The sequence below is a fragment of the Triplophysa rosa genome, linkage group LG20, assembly GCF_024868665.1.
Source record: "Triplophysa rosa linkage group LG20, Trosa_1v2, whole genome shotgun sequence".
NCBI lineage: Eukaryota > Metazoa > Chordata > Actinopteri > Cypriniformes > Nemacheilidae > Triplophysa > Triplophysa rosa.
In genome coordinates this window covers 14842760-14859867 of record NC_079909.1, presented here as the reverse complement: position 1 = coordinate 14859867, position 17108 = coordinate 14842760, and the positions used below count along the sequence as shown (strand labels likewise).

The 17108-nt window shown below is 37.7% G+C and overlaps 1 protein-coding gene across 2 annotated transcripts in view; it reads left to right on the top strand.

Moving 5' to 3' along the window:
- arhgef10la (Rho guanine nucleotide exchange factor (GEF) 10-like a) overlaps positions 1-17108 on the top strand; it is a 120897-nt gene that overhangs the window by 57850 nt on the left and 45939 nt on the right. For both annotated transcript variants that reach the window (XM_057361671.1, XM_057361672.1), the window contains one exon: positions 955-1055. In XM_057361671.1, coding sequence (XP_057217654.1) covers positions 955-1055 — 101 coding nt within the window. The remainder of the gene's footprint in view (positions 1-954; positions 1056-17108) is intronic.

Genomic DNA, 17108 nt, shown 5'->3' with positions numbered 1-17108 from the left:
CATATACAATGCATGTAGTGAAGTTTTTGATGTAACTAGTATTTATTTTGCCGTCATGTGACAGGAAACCACAAATCATTAAGGATCCCTTTAGACTTTCACCAGGTCATAGGCGTAATTTTATAAAAATTTATTAAACCAATAAACACAAAGATTAAATTTCTTGCCACATTTGGTTTTAAACTAGATTTGTTAAAGATTTCTCCTTTTATGATGTTGGACATCCTTTCCATTGACCTTCATAATCCTCCAATGGAGAAATCGATTAGCATTGTAAATTTAAAAGCGTCACTTTTCAAAGTCAAATTCAAGTGAGTTTCTTGTGGCCAGTGTCCTTTAATAACTCCTATTAAAACCCTCCTCCCATCCAGAACCACACGGTGCTCAGCCATGCTCTCTCAGTCCCCTTTTGTAGAAGGCATAGCTCAGAAGTTCTGGTCCATTAAGCTGGCTAAACACCTTGGCTCTGAATGCAGATCGGCCTGGCAAGCTCTGCTCAGCTCCTGGCCTCATGGCCAGCTCCTCACCTCCACCACATCCACAAATCCTATCCTAATTCTTACTCCTTGACCTCCTCTCTTTTACTGTCTCTTTGATTAGATTACAGAAGAAATAAGTTATTGTTGTGTGTGGTTACAGGAATCTTCATAGCTGTGATTTCTGCGGTCTCCTTTCCCCCCTGTAAACATAGAATACATGAAGCAATGAGAACCCCATGAATCCAGGCACAGCTCGAGAAGGAGCTCTGTAAGAGGGGAGTGACAGATGCTCTTCCCAGGCTTCTTGGTGCACTGCAGTAAAAGTTGTATTATTAATACTGATAATTAGGTAGCACCATCTTGTGCCGTGTTTGTGCATCAGCACCGGAAATATGAAGGGATTGTCTTAGGACAACCATGGTTGGTTAGATGAATGTACCTCTGTCTCACTAGCTCTTGGATGTTTTTTTCATAGGTCTGGCCGTCCTGTGAGCTTTACGGTGGTCTTCAACACTCCAAGCCCCCTCAGCAAGATCTCCTGGGTTAACCGGTTACATCTAGCCAAGATAGCACTGAGTGAGTCCTGATCAACTTTTGGGCCTGAAGGTCTACCAATTTGAATAATTTTTCAGTTTTGTGTTCTCATTTAGTAAATTCCATTTATGTTTTTTACCCGAATACTGGTTATTTTGCATAAATCTGTTGATTCTGGGATTTTCATGGGGCATTATGGGTTAACAAATAAAAAACAACCTGGATAAGGTGGCGTTTATTCCAGTTTGCGATGTCGATGTTCTTTATCTTTTTGTGTTTATTCAGGGCTCATTACAAGAAAAATTTATATTAAAACATGTTTATATCGCTTCTGCACATTGCACACCGATGATGTGGTTAGAATTCATAAATCTCGGAGAGTTACTGCTATACGTTCTGCAAAATATACGGTACAATAGCTTGGTTATCTCGTCTTTGCATTTACAACATTGTGACAAAACCGGTTTTGTGTCTTTTTCACATCAGTGATAAATCCGAGTGCAAGCATGTTTTATTTCAGTTTTTATCAATGCCTAAACCAGTTTTAACATGATTTAACCTCAGTGCCAGAGACATGATTCATCCACAATATCTTTGCACCTACTCCACCCATGGCATTCCAATAGAAATTGCCTTTCTGCCTCTGGTTTACTCTATAGGTTTGCTGTATCTCATTTATGAATAGAAATAGTTAGGCAGCAGAGTACTGGCAGATTGTTGCGTCTCCCGGAAAATAGGATTTCACAAGAGATCCAGGTTCGTCAGTAGTACAACTTCCTGTCCAGATTGTTCCCAGAAGCCATTGTCATTGACGAAAAATTGTGTCATTGACAAATTTACTTATTCTCAACTGGCTTTCAGAGCACGTTGTTGTGGCCGATTGCAAATTCCATAGTGACTTTCAGTGGAGTCAACTTTTAAAAGTCCTTTTTGTTATGTTAGGGACATAATCTGCCAAGGTAAATCTTGATGTATTTGAATTATCTTCACAGTTTAGGACAGTTCATTGGGCTTTTTAACGATTAATCATAATTAATCAAATCCAGAATAATAATGTTTACATATTATAGACGGTTTCATCAGATGCACATGCCTGGCCCAAAGTTAACTTCTGGTCTGTGTCTGGCTAATAATATGACTTATTTATATTTTATTTTATTTACATGAATCTTAATTAATATAATTATTTTATTGTATAATAATTGTATTAAGAAAACAATTTGTTGTATGTTAATTTTATTAAATAATCTATTTTAAATGGGATGTCTAACTTCGTTGCATTTGAAGAAACCGTTTAGGATATTGACGTCTGGCGGTTGGACTTGGTATCGCAGTCTAAATTCAAAATATTGGACAGGCAAGTTTAGCCAAGTAACATTTCTTCTAGTTTTTGTTGTTGTTGCTTGTTTTCAAAAAATAAGCTGCAGGAACTAAATTCTTTGCGAATGTGTAGCGGAAGTTATGTTTGGGCCACAAAGCACGCATGCGCAGTAACGCCTGTTTATATTGTTGCTTTGAACCTGTCTATATGTCTGTGTACTGTGCATATTGATTGTGTACACATACACATATATATTTAAGAAAAGTATAAAATATAAAGATGAATAAATGTTTATATATAATTTAAATTATAAATAAATATACATATATCCATGCAAATGTTTCCTAAATATATACATGTGCACGTGTTTATAAATACAAAATAAATATGCACAGTGCATAGACATATATACTGTATATAATTGAGATTAACTGTTAAACAGCCCTACGAGAACTACATAAACTGTGTTAACTTACTAGTGATGAGTAAATCTACTGTATAATAAAACAATCAATTATACATAACAGTACATGGGGAGCTGGAGGAATATCGTTAATAAGAATGTAGTATAGTATTTAGAATAAAGAACTATAAAAAGTTTGGATCGTTTTCTTGTCGTTGTATTGCACAGAATACATCATAGGGATTTTTCTGTCAGTTTTCAGGCTAGGTGAGACATGTGTACGCGAAATGTAGTAGAAAAGTAGAAGTAAATGATGCTGTCTGTTCTGCATTCTTTGCTTTTGCACACTTTTTCACACCAGCGGCAGTTTAACAAAGACAAAACAAGTCGCTTTACCACATAAGGGTGAATGATCAGAGTTTTCACAGCTTACTGTGTGATGGACACATAGAGAAATAAGCAGGAATGGGGAAATGGGATGTAGTAGAAAGAGAGCTGAGGGAGCAGTAAACGTATTTTGATTGGAACCTGTTTTTACCTCTTGTTTAGATCCGTATCTGATTTCTAATAAGTACAAGGGTTCCCTTTTTTACGATATATTTGTGAATTATCTTGTTTTCGGAACAACAGTAATTGTCTCGTATATGCTGCCTATGGCTATTTGTAATCTCAGGGTGTTGAAAATAGTTTTGTAGCAATAGGCAAATTGCAATCTCAGCTGACACTAAGTGGACGTTGGCAGCGTAAGAGCCGATATCCCCAAAACGCAGGTATAGCCAGCGATTGGGAGAGAATGACAAACACTCCAAAGTGCCTTTTTTCCTGAACAACCACTCCCCGTCACTCGTATTTGAGTGTTTTTTGCAAGAGGCTATTTGGCTGTCTCTGTGTTTTCCCGTTTTCTTGCTTGGCTGCCCCTTGCTTAGCTGTCAGACTTTTGTTTCACATAAACATCTCTGGCATGCTTGCTGACCACAATGAGCTTTGATTCACAACTCGCTGTAGAAGTTTCACACTTCGCTACGGAGTCTTAACGTCGCTTATTTGGAGCTCGCTGAAATGATTGGTGTTTTCTAATTATGTCAAAACATTCCGCTGCAAAGCCTTTTCATGGACAACAGGATGGGTTTTTCTTCAATCTGGTGAAGATGTCAGTTACACCGTAATTATATTACACCCACACGTTGCCTTCTCATTCGGCTAAATGAAATTATAATAACGGAGATGCTGGTGCAATTTCATGGGTGTCCTGTTGTTGCCGGGCTCTCTTACCTCCTCAGAGGACATGTGGGCCTGATGTGGGCAGAAACACCCTGCGGCAATGACTATGTGTCTATGTAAACAAATAGATGAGCGTGCTAAATTCAAATATTGAGGCACATTGATAACTTTCGAATCTCGTTTCTCGCATGTCTCGTGACTAAGTGCCATATGCAAGTTTCGTTGTGAGACCAAATGAATGAGATCTGATGTTATCATTGTACATTTGAATTTAGCACAATGATTTGTTTATTTACATAGTGTAAATAAATAGTGTTCTTTCACTTTTGCTAACTGTTGGACATATGGAATGTGGCATGAGGGTGTGAAAATGAGGGATTTTTCATATCTAAGTAAAATAGTCTTTTAAAAAGATAATCTCAACCCACCACAGTAATCGCGCTGCTCCGTTCATTGGTGGCAAATACTGTCATTTCAGCATGAGTCACTTTCTTGCGCCAAATGCGTAAGACCACCATTTCCCTATCCCATGGGTGCTTTTTCACGCATATTGATTTTATTAACAAGCTGAGCGGAGTCTTTCGGCATTCATTGTCCCACCTGTCTGCAATATAGCCCTGCTTTGGGATGCAACTTTTGGCTGATATAATATCCGCAGAAGCTGTTTTGTCTCTGATGAGGGCCATTAACGCAGCTCTGCGAAGGGTAACATATGCTTGTATCTGCATAAAACAGGCTGTCAGAAAACAGTGTTTGTGATATTGTGGTGGCACGCTGGGAAGTCATGGGGGTGGGAGATAGAGAGCGTCAACATGGCTGCGTGTGAGTGTGTCCTGCGGGTTCCATTAATTAATGAAGATGTGGTTCAGAGATTGACACGGCGACTCAGCGTGATGCTGAATACGGGCCTGTTTTTTTTTCTCCCCCAGAATTTCCCCTTGTTACTGGTTCAGAGATGCGGTCTTAATTAGGAGGTTCCGTCCAGATAGTGTTAATTGAGGTTTCTAGAGTAATGTTTGCTTTTGACATGCAGACTTCAAGAGCTCCCATAAGAAATGTGAAGGAGATGCTCATCATAGACTTTCGCAGTGTTGTGGAGCGACAGTGTGTTGGAAACAGCTGAACTGTTGTCCTGGTGCTGAAAATGCCATTTTAACAAGCTACTTTTATCAAATAGTGCCATGACAGAATATAACATAGTTTTTCCATTGCTGTCAGATTGTCTTGCTCACTCAGCTTTACTGTACAAACTCATCTGTACAGAGGCAAAAAACAGGGTCTCTTGTTTCCTCTTCTAGACCCTCTTCTCTCTTATATTTAGCATTGGAAAAACATGTATTCTAGTAAATGTATTATTTTGAATACATAATAAACTATTCAGAATATTATTTACCAAATGGGGTCCTTGGGTGGCATTACAGATAGTCCAGTTCTGCTGTTACAATAATCCTGACTAATTTAAATGAATTAAACAATTCTGATGAACAATGAACAATTCTCCCAAAAATAAGAATTCTATCTTTATTTATTACTCATGTCATTCAGAACCTGTATATGGCACACAAATGAAGATATTTTAAGAAATGGCTGGGGTTTTGTGCCCATGCAATGGAAGTCAAAAGGTTGTTTGGTTACCAACATTTTTCAAAATATCTAACGTGTTCAGAGGAAAGAGTCATAGGGCCGTATTTTAATGATCTAAGCGCATGATCTAAAGCGCAAGGCACAAGTGCACTTAAGGCATGTCCGAATCCACTTTTGCTATAGTTTAAGGATGGGAAAAATGGTCGGCGCACCAGGCGCATGGTCTAAGAGGATTGTCCCTATTCTCTTAAAGGGGTCATATGACACGGCTTCTTCAGAGGGGAAACGCATCTGCTCGTGCGTGAGGTTAAAGCATGCGAGCAGACCATCTACAGCACAAGGCATCTTTATCTTTATGTACTCAATAATAATCTTTTACATTGTAATTAATATTTGGCATGTTTGTGTGCTGCTGCGCGTATTTCTGTGTGTAATAAGCAGAATGTACATCCGCTGTGCATTCGCCAATAGGCGCACATTATGAACACGCTCTATAAATAACAAAAAAATTAATATTGCGCCGTTGACTTTAGACCAGGTTTCAGTTGGCCACTTGCGCAGTCTATTTCAGTTGCCTCAAAATAGCAACGCACCAACAATGCGCCTGAACATGCCTTGTTTTCAGACCAGCACGCCCATGGGCACACAAATTGGCGCAAATGCATTTTTTTCAAAAGGGTGGCCACACTCTAGTTTAACTGCTTGAAATGATAAGTGACTTTACAGCTTACCAAACAGCATCAAAGCAGCTTCCCCAACACTGGACTTTTATGCTGTCGGTTGCAAATAAACACACATGCACACTAAAGGAGGCAGATTTGTCACAGAGTTGAGGTTGGAATTGGAAAGTATGGGAAACGGCAGGAGAGACATCAAAGGGAACGCAAGGAGAAGAAATCTGTTTGTGTGTGTTTATGCTTAAAAAACGCAAGGGTGTGACTGTTAGGAGGCATTGTAAACCAAGCGCGAGGAGGAAATGTGAACTAACGTTAAAAACCCTGTTGTTGAGTTGAACTAATAAAGTGGGGTGTTGGAAACTGTTGTTGGCATTCATGTGGTAGGGAAGGGGGAACAGCTGTATTTTAGTAACACTCGACTTGCCACTCTACCAAAGTGACACTTCATTTCTATTCGCGACTGATCAATGATCACTGTCGCATGCTGCCCGGCACGGCTAGATAATGAAAGAGATTTCAGAATTCTTCTGTGATGGGCTTGTAGCCTTAACCTCAGAACTATGATTTGCAGATGTCAAAGAAATTTAACATCCGGATCAGTCCACTGCTCACCCATCCTTTTCGAAGCACTAGGGTGGCTGACACAGGACTAAGATGCCGTCATTTTTTCGCTTCTTTGCAGAAGGAGATAACGTATTTACGAACAGTGTTGGGTAAGTTACTCTCAAAAAGTAATTAATTACTAGTTACTAATTACATATTCAATAGTGTAATTAGATTACTGTACAAATTACTCTCTCCAAAAAGTATTTAGTTACTTATTACTAATTACTTTCTATATCCTATATCAATCTTGATTAGTTAAGTGATTTAAGGATAGACATGAAAGGGCTCTTTTAATTCATTTAAATAAATAATATTAAACTACATAAAATACTCTTATTAACTGACCAAAGTATTACAAATGTGAGAATTATACATTAAAGCACATTATACATTTGAATTTTGGTGTCAATTCCACTATTGCACACACATATATTACTCAAAGTATTTAGTTTAATTACATCAGAAGTAACTGTAATTAAATTACAGAAAAAAATAAGAGTAATCCCTTACTTTACTTTTTCAAGGGAAAAGTAATTAAATTACAGTAACTAATTACTTAGTAACTAGTTACACCCAACACTTTTTACGAAACACGCTCTGTAGTTTGTCTGTTTAGGGCTACTGTAGAAACAACATGGCGAATTCCATGCAAGGGCACCCGCGGTGTACATTCAAAAAATAAGTTGTTGAACGAACTTCATTAAAGAAAACTTTTCCACGAAATTGAATAAAATTTTTCCAACAAAATCTAATTTGTTTGAAAAGATTTTTGTAATCTTGTTGTACGAACTTATTTTTTTAGTAGTCTTGACTAAATGAAGATCTATTGGATTAACATAAAATAATTATGTTACATATAAATTGCAAATCATACGATGGTTTACAGATCGTTATATATATGTGTTCAAGTTGCCCAATTTTTGTCAAACAAACATGATTATTGCATATTTTCAGGAACCTATTAGTTTAAAACAGCTTAACCAACATTCAAATTTAAAATTTTAACCTCCCACTACCTAAGCAAAGGTACTTCTCTTTTGAACAATGTTGAAAAAAAATATTGGGAACTCTCAAAGATTAATAAACATTAAATAACTAACAACCGTTTCTCTTAACTGAAAATTATGTAAAACAACACTTAATTAAGAAAAATGATCTCCAAATGACGTCTTACGCAAAACATGCTGGCGAATGGAAATCATCTGCCAATATTAACAATTCTGTGTGAAAACAGCACAAATCATTCATGTAGTCCAAAATTGAATGGATTAAGTTAGATTACTGAACATGAAAAAATCATGTTGTGTCAAAATGTTTAAAATTATTGAAATAACTTGTTTAAATTTAAGTAAACTCGACAAATAGCAAAATTATTTTTTTTCAGTGTCTATAGATAAAAATAGCTCATTCTAAAGTAATAAAAACATAACACGTCATGTAAGGTCTTTTTACACATCTGAAGACATACAGTAGTTATGTATATTACATTGGATTTCTGTCAATAGTACTCTCCTGCATAACACACACTCATACGACAGCAGGACTGTTTTTGCACACATATATGCATACATTGCACAAATTGTATACTACAGATATATATACATATATTGCACAGCACCTGCACTTTACATGGACACTTCCCCACTCCACTCCCCTACACTATTTATATTTATATATTGTTTATATATAGTTTAACCTTCCTTCCTTTCCTATCTCCTTTCTACTCTATCCAGACAGTCGAAAAAGCATTTCACTGCATGTCGTACTATGTATGGTTTTGTATGTGACGAATAAACTTTGAACTTAGATACTGCTTAATATCACACATTGCACCTTTAAGTCGGTTATACATGTTCTGTTGGTTGTATTTTGTTAGAACGTTTGTGTAGTAAAACAGGAAGTTATTCAGGCCCAAACCAAGCCTTACACCAGTTTGTTTACGTTAGGGATGCACTGGTTGACCAGCCATAAATCGGAACCGGTGTAATGCCGAGAAATGCACCCCTGCCAGAATATGCACCCCTCTCCCAACAATGGTAAGGAATATATTAGCTCAAAGCCCAGTAGGAGCGATCTACACGGGTCCCCCTCAGTTACCGCCCAACAACGAGCATATGAACGTCACAAAGAATACAGTGGGTCTTAGGAAAATATAACAAGCCCTTTACTGATGGGAAAATAGTAAAAGAGTGCATGGAGGCTGCGTGTGAAACACTTTTAGAAGGAAAATAAAGAAATGAACTAAAAGAAAATATTAAACAAACCCCCCTTTCAACTGCAACAGCCACAAGAAGAGCTGAAATGTTATCAAAGGATGATCAGTCACAACTTGATGCTTTTATTTGTTATTCTCAGTTCAGCAGAAACTGTTTTAAAGTTAATGTTGAAATGAATGTATGTTCAATGCAGGTTTAGAGATTAAGGCATTTTGCACATTCATTCATTATATTGTTGTCAGACATTGTTATGCCGTCGTATAGATATGAAAAGACCATCAATTCATGTTTTTAGGTATTTAATTGTCCGGACCTCGGCTGGTAAGGAGGATTCTGGACCTCAAGCAATTTTAGCTGAAGACTCCTGTCTAGAGGCTACAATCACACTCTGTAAGGTACAGACAGCCCAGCCCATCCCTTGCCTGCCGGCACTCTTCCGCTATGGTTTCCAAACGACGTTTCTGCATTTCGCCGGTTCCATCAGCTTAGTAAACAAATTCACGTGTATTGCGCTGCCCACTGGGAAGCTACAGCGACATTATTTACAACACTGGTAACAGACAATTGCGCTTATCAACCACATGGGGGAACCTGTCAGCAAAAGTTCTATAATGCTACTTTTCTCTATTATACTCAAAAGGAAACATACCGTAAGTGACTAAATATTAAATACTGTTATTCAGTACAACAGCACCTGTGTAATTGCTGAATTATGAACTTGATGAGCAATGTTGCAGCCATGCAACATCCTATGAACTTGCTCTTTGATTGGCTATATCTTTGCTGTTGTTTGTCACAATGCTAATAGATTGGTTTCAGCACAATAGATTTAATGTGCACCGCTGTTAGCGATGGAGCCAAAGCATAATTAAAAGTAAATCCCTATGCAATGTTCCTGCAAATTTGCTAAGCCCTCAGGAAAGATTGGAAAACCTCTGTGAATCCTCTCTGCTGTTATTCAAAATCATAAACAAGTTACAAAAAAAGTTCATTTTATTGTTTTGGACAACATAGGTGTTAATTAAAAACAGTGTTTGTGTACTTTGGTGCATAAACATAAGTCACGGCAGCAAACCTAGAGTCTGGTGAAAGGGTCTCTCCAAGTCCGGTTCAGCTATTCATAGCCTCCCCGTGTGGTGGTCCACCAGCGCGTTCTGATGAATGTTTAAATTATGCATTCGGAGGGTATTAAAAAGCAATTTGGACGTTTGTCGAAAAATCGGTACGAGGTCGCTGATAGTTTTGTATGGAGTTTATGAATGAACGCATGAAAACCACATGCGCGAGCGTGATTTAAGCACGCAGAACAGTTCCACGAGCGTAAACACACCCTTGCGAGAGCGCATTTATGCTCCGCGAGCGCACAGAACAGTATCCGCGCAGTATCCGTGCAAAAATACTATAATAATATAATTAAATGTCTCCTGTAGTCATTAAATTTGAGTTATCTAATAAAATTGGTAATGCTTACTGGCGTAACCCGTTTTAATATCAAACAAATAAAGCAAAACAAATAAATTATTTAAGTTAAATTTTAGAGAGTACATCATATTGTAATTTATAATAACTTGTGCTTTGAGTTATACTGTTGTAGCCATTTATTAATTCTCTTTTTATAACAATTTCATGAAAATTATTAACAATAAAAAAGCAATTAGGTTTCCTAAAGTTTTTTTCGAACATATAAAACTGTTTCGTAACAATTTTTCTTAGTCCCTTATTGGACAATTCTCCCGGAAAAGCGCGCGGCACGCCCACACGGTAGCAAGGAGAGCAGGAGAAGTTGTTTGTTCACTGCATTTGGGTGATGAATGTTATATAAACGGTGGATATAACGCTGGATTTGGAGATCGTTTGAAACTGATATATGGAGCCGTCCCAGCGCTAAAAGATGCCGAACATGAACCGCATGCGGTGAGTGAAACTGATGTCTGTGTTTTGTTGGCAATGGGTGCGCATGTGCTTTAGTTCAGCCTAACCCTCCCCCCCGCACGCGCAGTATGCTTTCGGAAAAATTTGTACAGCTGTATCTATCTTTTATAAATGTGATCAAACTAAATACTCTTTGAAGATACGAAGTATGCAGTACTACTCTATAGGTACTCAAGATTAATATGAGCAGAAACCGCGTGTGTTAGTGCCGCTGTAAGATGTACAACGGTAAATTCAATTGTGTAGAAAAGAACTGCCCCAATTCTTATCATTAATTTTATTTCATCTGACAGTATTTGTGAATTTTTTTTCAGCATACATATTCTGTTATTCTGAATACATTATATTTATGTTTTATCCCAGTTTCTCAACCAGTGTCTGTTTAGTAGAGATACCTGTTACCCTCAGGCCATCTGCTTCTTCTGTCCATCATTCTCTCTCTCTCTCTCTCTCTCTCTCTCTCTCTCTCTCTCTCTCTCTCTCTCTCTCTCTCTCTCGCTCGCTCTCTCTCTCTGCAGCTATCAACAAGTAAAGTTGATACAAGCAAAGTTAAACCAGCCTTCCTGACGAGGCACACACGCACACACACACGCACACGCGCACACACACACACACACGCACGCCCGCACGCACGCACGCACACACACACACACACACACACACACATTTGCTTATCCATTGCTAAGCGGCTTGAGTTTTATGCCACTACATAAATAGAATGAAGGTTGCTGCATTGTTAATGAGGGTGTGAGGAGAAGGCTGAGTTGTGGCATGTTGGGAACGTTGTGTAAGCTTACTCGGACAGAATGCATTACGCTTGAATCATTAGCGGCAGGGGATCTCACTACACTGGGGCATAAAACAAGGTTGCTTCCACAACTCTAATACCTCATCTCACTTTCCACTGCAGTGTTTATTTGGAGCGAAACAGCCATCATTGCACATTATTAATATAATTCAAAGGGCTGAATGTCAATACTACTGCACATCCTTGTAAACAAGAGAAAGCTAGCTGTTCTTCTCCTGAAAGTTTGACAGTGTATCTCCAGACTAACTTGTGTGTTCACACGTCTGAAAGTGTACGCCGCAGGGATATTGACCTTTTCTGACATACAAATCAGCAAAGAGCCATTTCGTGGTTAGCTAGAAGCTAATTTAATTGCCAGTTCAAGGGTCACGGCGTGAGGCGGGTAACCTGTAAGCCAGTAACCCAGACAAAGAGCTGACTGACACCTAGAATTCAGTTTCAGTGTTTTAGAAGTGAGCTGCGTTTTTCTGTCATGCTTCCAAAGGGCAACTTTAAGAAGAGATCCTTAATGAGAAGAATTCAGTCCTGATTGCAATTGGGAAGCAGAAATGGTGGGCGGCAGTCAGTTAAATTCACTTTCATGCTTCACCATGCTGTAACAAATATAAACAGCCACATTGAAAAAAATGCAGGTAATATCTGTCAAGGCTGTGCTTCTGAATGAATAACTAAAGACATCGGGAGCTTGATTTTATCATATTTTTAATTTTTAAGAGGAGATGTTGGTGTGTCTTTGACATCAGTGAGGGTTTTTACATAAAGTATGATAACTTTTAAAACGATATAACGATAACTGTATTTGTGTCCACACCAATAGACAATAACAATTTGTTAATTCTAAGGTGTGCTGCAGTTTCACCTTTTAAATACGAAAGCCTTAAAATGTGAATGAATTGGCTGGTTCAGTTGTTTTAGATAGAGATGCACCGATATACTACATTTCTCCACCGATACTGATTCTGAAGATTACATTTATATTTCTTATCTTTCTGAATGTTATTAATTAATATAATGACTATTAATATTGAACATCAAACTGATGATGTTTCTTAACATTTTCTCTATACAGAGCACAAACTCATTGCATTTTCCTGAATCCTTTTGATTGACAGAATACACTGCCTGTCCAAAAACAAGTCACACACTCTAATATTTGGTTGGACCGCCTTTAGCTTCTGCAATGTCACAACATTTATTCCCGTCCAGAGTTGCATTAATTTTTCGCTAAGATCTTGTATTGATGATGGAAGAGTCAGACCACTGCGCAAAGTCTTCTCCAGCACATCCCAAAGATTCTCAATGGGGTTAAGGTATGGACTCTGTGGTGGCCAATCCATGTGTGAAAATTATGTCTCATGCTCCCTGAACCACTCTTTCACAATTTCAGCCTGATAAATCCTGGCATTGTCAGAGAAGAAAAATCCATTGATGGAATATCCTAGTCATTCAGTATATTCAGGTATACAGCTGACCTCATTCTTTGGGCACATAACGTTGCTGAACCTAGACCTGACCACCTGCAGCAACCCCAGATCATAGCACTGCCTAGGTGGTGACTTTTTTGGATGGGCAGTGTATATCGGCCCGGATCAAAGGCTGTTTTTAAACTATGGGCCATATTGCTTTTATCGACCGATACTGATTATTGGCCTATATATCGGTGCATCTCTAGTTGTAGGTGATAAAGGTTCTCTTTATATCATTCTGTATCATTTTAGTTATTGTTATTATTGCCATAACTGTCATAGCCATTCCCTTTCATTTATAGTGAGTTTTAAATCTTTAACTATAAAGTTCTTGTTGTGAATGGTCCTTTACGGGATTTTATTTTGAGACTATGATCTTCAATAACACACATTGTGTGTTTGCTGGAATATCGTGTCTTTGTACAGTTCACTGATGCAGGGATAAAAACTGAACAATGAGAATATTTTGTTCTTTAAGGCCAGACTTCGGTATGTCTGGGTACTGTCAGCGTCTAAAATCCTTTGTGACAGGTTTGTTAAAGCCAAATAAAATATGCTTTAGAATAATGGTATGTTTGGTTGTTAAGCCTAACATGACAATAATAAATGGAAATTTGTGTTTAACCAGTATGTCAGTATGTGGTTGCTTTTTCAGATTGTTGACAGAAAACCAATAACAGAATACAAAAAAACCTAGTAATACTTATTTGTACAAATCACATACACGGCACCATTGATTTTTAAGCACAAAGAGAAATCATATTTCTTATTATGAATTTAAGTTTTAATGAACCATCGCCCTTAAATGTAATTCAATCATCTTTTCAATACTTTTATCAATAAAGCATAGCTTTGGCATAATTATAAACCACTAATGTCACCGTTAAACAAAGCAGTTTGATTATAAAAGATCATTAACAAGGGGATTATTGTGAGGTGTTTGCATTATCTAAATAATGTGTGAGGGTTTATCTAACTGGCAAATAAGTCCTGTACAGACGTTTGCTAGAAGAGGTTTTAGAATCCTGAACTTTTGCTGAAGTAGAGGATTGATCACATTGATTTTATAGTGGCTAAATCTTGAGGAAGGAGCAACTAAATCAAAACAAAGGTGTTAAAATGTGGGACTAAAATACGCACTGACATACAGAGAAGTTGCTTCGCTGCATTGGAACTGCGTCCGTGTGTACAACTTTGTTGAGGGCTAAAAGATATCCACCTGAAACTGTTGAGACTAAACTCAGGCTAATTGGCCCTTAAGTTTCCCGCTTTCACTTGCATGTTGATACAGCTACCGAATATCTCCTGTCAAACTGTGCCGTGTACTTTTCACACTGCGAAAACAAATTTACCACCTGACTGCAGTTATTTGCAGAGGTGGGTAGTAACGCGCTACATTTACTTCGTTACATTTACTTGAGTAACATTTTGGAAAATATGTACTTTTTAAGTAAAATTGAAAGTGTGTAGCCTACTTTTACTCTTACTTGAGTAAATTTCTCATAGAAAATCTGTACTTTTACTTCGTTACATAACTTACATTGCGTGACGTTCCTTCGTTCCTTCATTTTAAAATATGCTTTTTAAAACGCGTTGTTTATTTCAAGGTTGTCGTCTCTTTTTACGGGCATTCCCGAGTGATCGATTCTTTTGAGTCGATTCTTTTGAAAGCATTAATTGAACAATGGGCAAAACCATTTGAATAGGCTAATGAATCAGTTCAAATGATTTGTTCAGTTCGCAGCACGATCTGAATCATCTGAAGCAGGATTGCTCACTCCTCGTAGCGCGAAACTTAAGAACACGCAGAACACAGAGAGCGTTGGGTGAAGTGGATATTAATCTATATCTATACAATCAAAACTGCAAATGTGTCATATTGTTTGCCAGCAATGATAAATGCCCGCCATATGCGCGCACCCGCGCAACCTGTTCGTCAGACACAGCAACATGCGCGTTACCCGTCAGACACAGAGACGTGGGCTTGCAGAAATATACATTTGAAGAACAGAAGGAAGAAAACGTGTTGATGGGCGTGTGGTTCACTGTTTACTGTTTGTTTACAAGTAAGAGCGCTTCACAACACACACGTGACACAACACGAGAAAACACGAGATTTGTTCAAAAATGTGTATTTCATTTAAGAGAGCACTGCAGATGATCTAGATCATCTTAGGAAATGCTCTGAGTTTAGTTAATGCTTTAGTTTGAAATGGTCTATTATTCTAAAAAAGTTGTGTAAACTACATTGACATCAGGACTAGATGAAATTTACAGAAATGCTTGTCTCTTCTGTGTTTGTCTATTCTTAAGTCTCTCTAGTATATTGCAAAGATATCTGCTTATGATAATTAAAAATATTTATTAAAATATTGGCGTTAATATTAATTTTATGTAGTAGGCCTATATAATAAGATACAAAGTAACTAAGTAACTAGCTACTTGAGTAGTTTTTTCATTGCATACTTTTTTACTTTTACTCAAGTAGTTTTTAAAATAGTGACTTTTACTTTTACTTGAGTAACAATTTCTCTAGTTACTTGTACTTTTACTTGAGTAAAGATTTTGGCTACTCTACCCACCTCTGGTTATTTGTTGCCTTTTTTCTTGGGCTTTATTTAAGTTAATATATGTGCACAGATTTAGAAAATAAATAAAGTTATAAACTGTATATTTAACAATATATGCAAGGATTACTGCAGATGGTACTGCAGATGTATGGTATTTACTAGATTGCTTTAACAGAGAGGGTTTGATGGCTGACATGTAGTCTGCTTGACAATTGTAAACACCTGTCAAAGGGGCTGTCAGAGACCTCCTGTAGGTGGTCCACGCCTCCAGAATTTACACATCATTAATTGAAATCCAGGGGGTTCTGTATCACATGCTGAGACGGACACCTGCTGCCACATGGGATCGTATGAAGGCTCATTAGAGTAGAAGACTGTAGATATCTTTAGAGAGGACATGTGTAGCCTTAAACATCTTAATAACTGTCATACTTCAGTCTGTACAGTTAGAATGTGTTTAAACACACGCACACACACACACTTCAAAAATCTACATTGTGTAAAAACTTGATTCTATTTCAAAACAGAAGTTGTTTTTTTAAGATTCTGCAATGTTTAACACCATGTCTACACCTGGCGCGGCACCACGCCCCGTTTAGACACGGTGTCAGATTCTCTTTAAGACACTAGTTAACCCCTTCTGTTATGTTTGTCATCAAATACAGAAAAATACATGTATATGATAACATAGACGCGCACGCGCCTGACCCCCAGATAACTTCCGGGTTGTGTTTGGTTTGTGTATAATAATATAACTATTTATATTGATTTAATTTATGTTAATATTAATTTGTATTATATAATAATTGTATTAAATAAACGATTTGTTGAATTTTGTTGAATGTTCATTTTATTAAATAAACAATTTGTTGAATGGGTCCTGTAGTTTGGTCGCATTTAAACAAACCGCATGGTACATTGACATCTAGCGGTTGAGCTTAGTATCGGAGTCTAAATTCAAGATATTGGAGGGACAAGTTTAGCCAAGTAACAGTTTTTCTCGGTTTCTTTTGCTTGTTAGCAGAAATAATCTACAGGCACTCCATAGACCTATTTCACAGCGTGACGTGTACAAACCGGAAGTAGGGTAAACGCTTGTCCGGTCAATAGAGGCATGCATTGACGTCACTTTCACATGTGAACATGTCGGGACACGCCCTGGGACACGCTCCCCTGGGTGGCAAAACACCCAGCAAATTGGCTGAGGAGAATAGGAGAAACAAAGAAACCGGGACTAAAACACGCAATTATTTGCTGAAATTACAAGCAGCTTGACTCGACAGTGATCCTT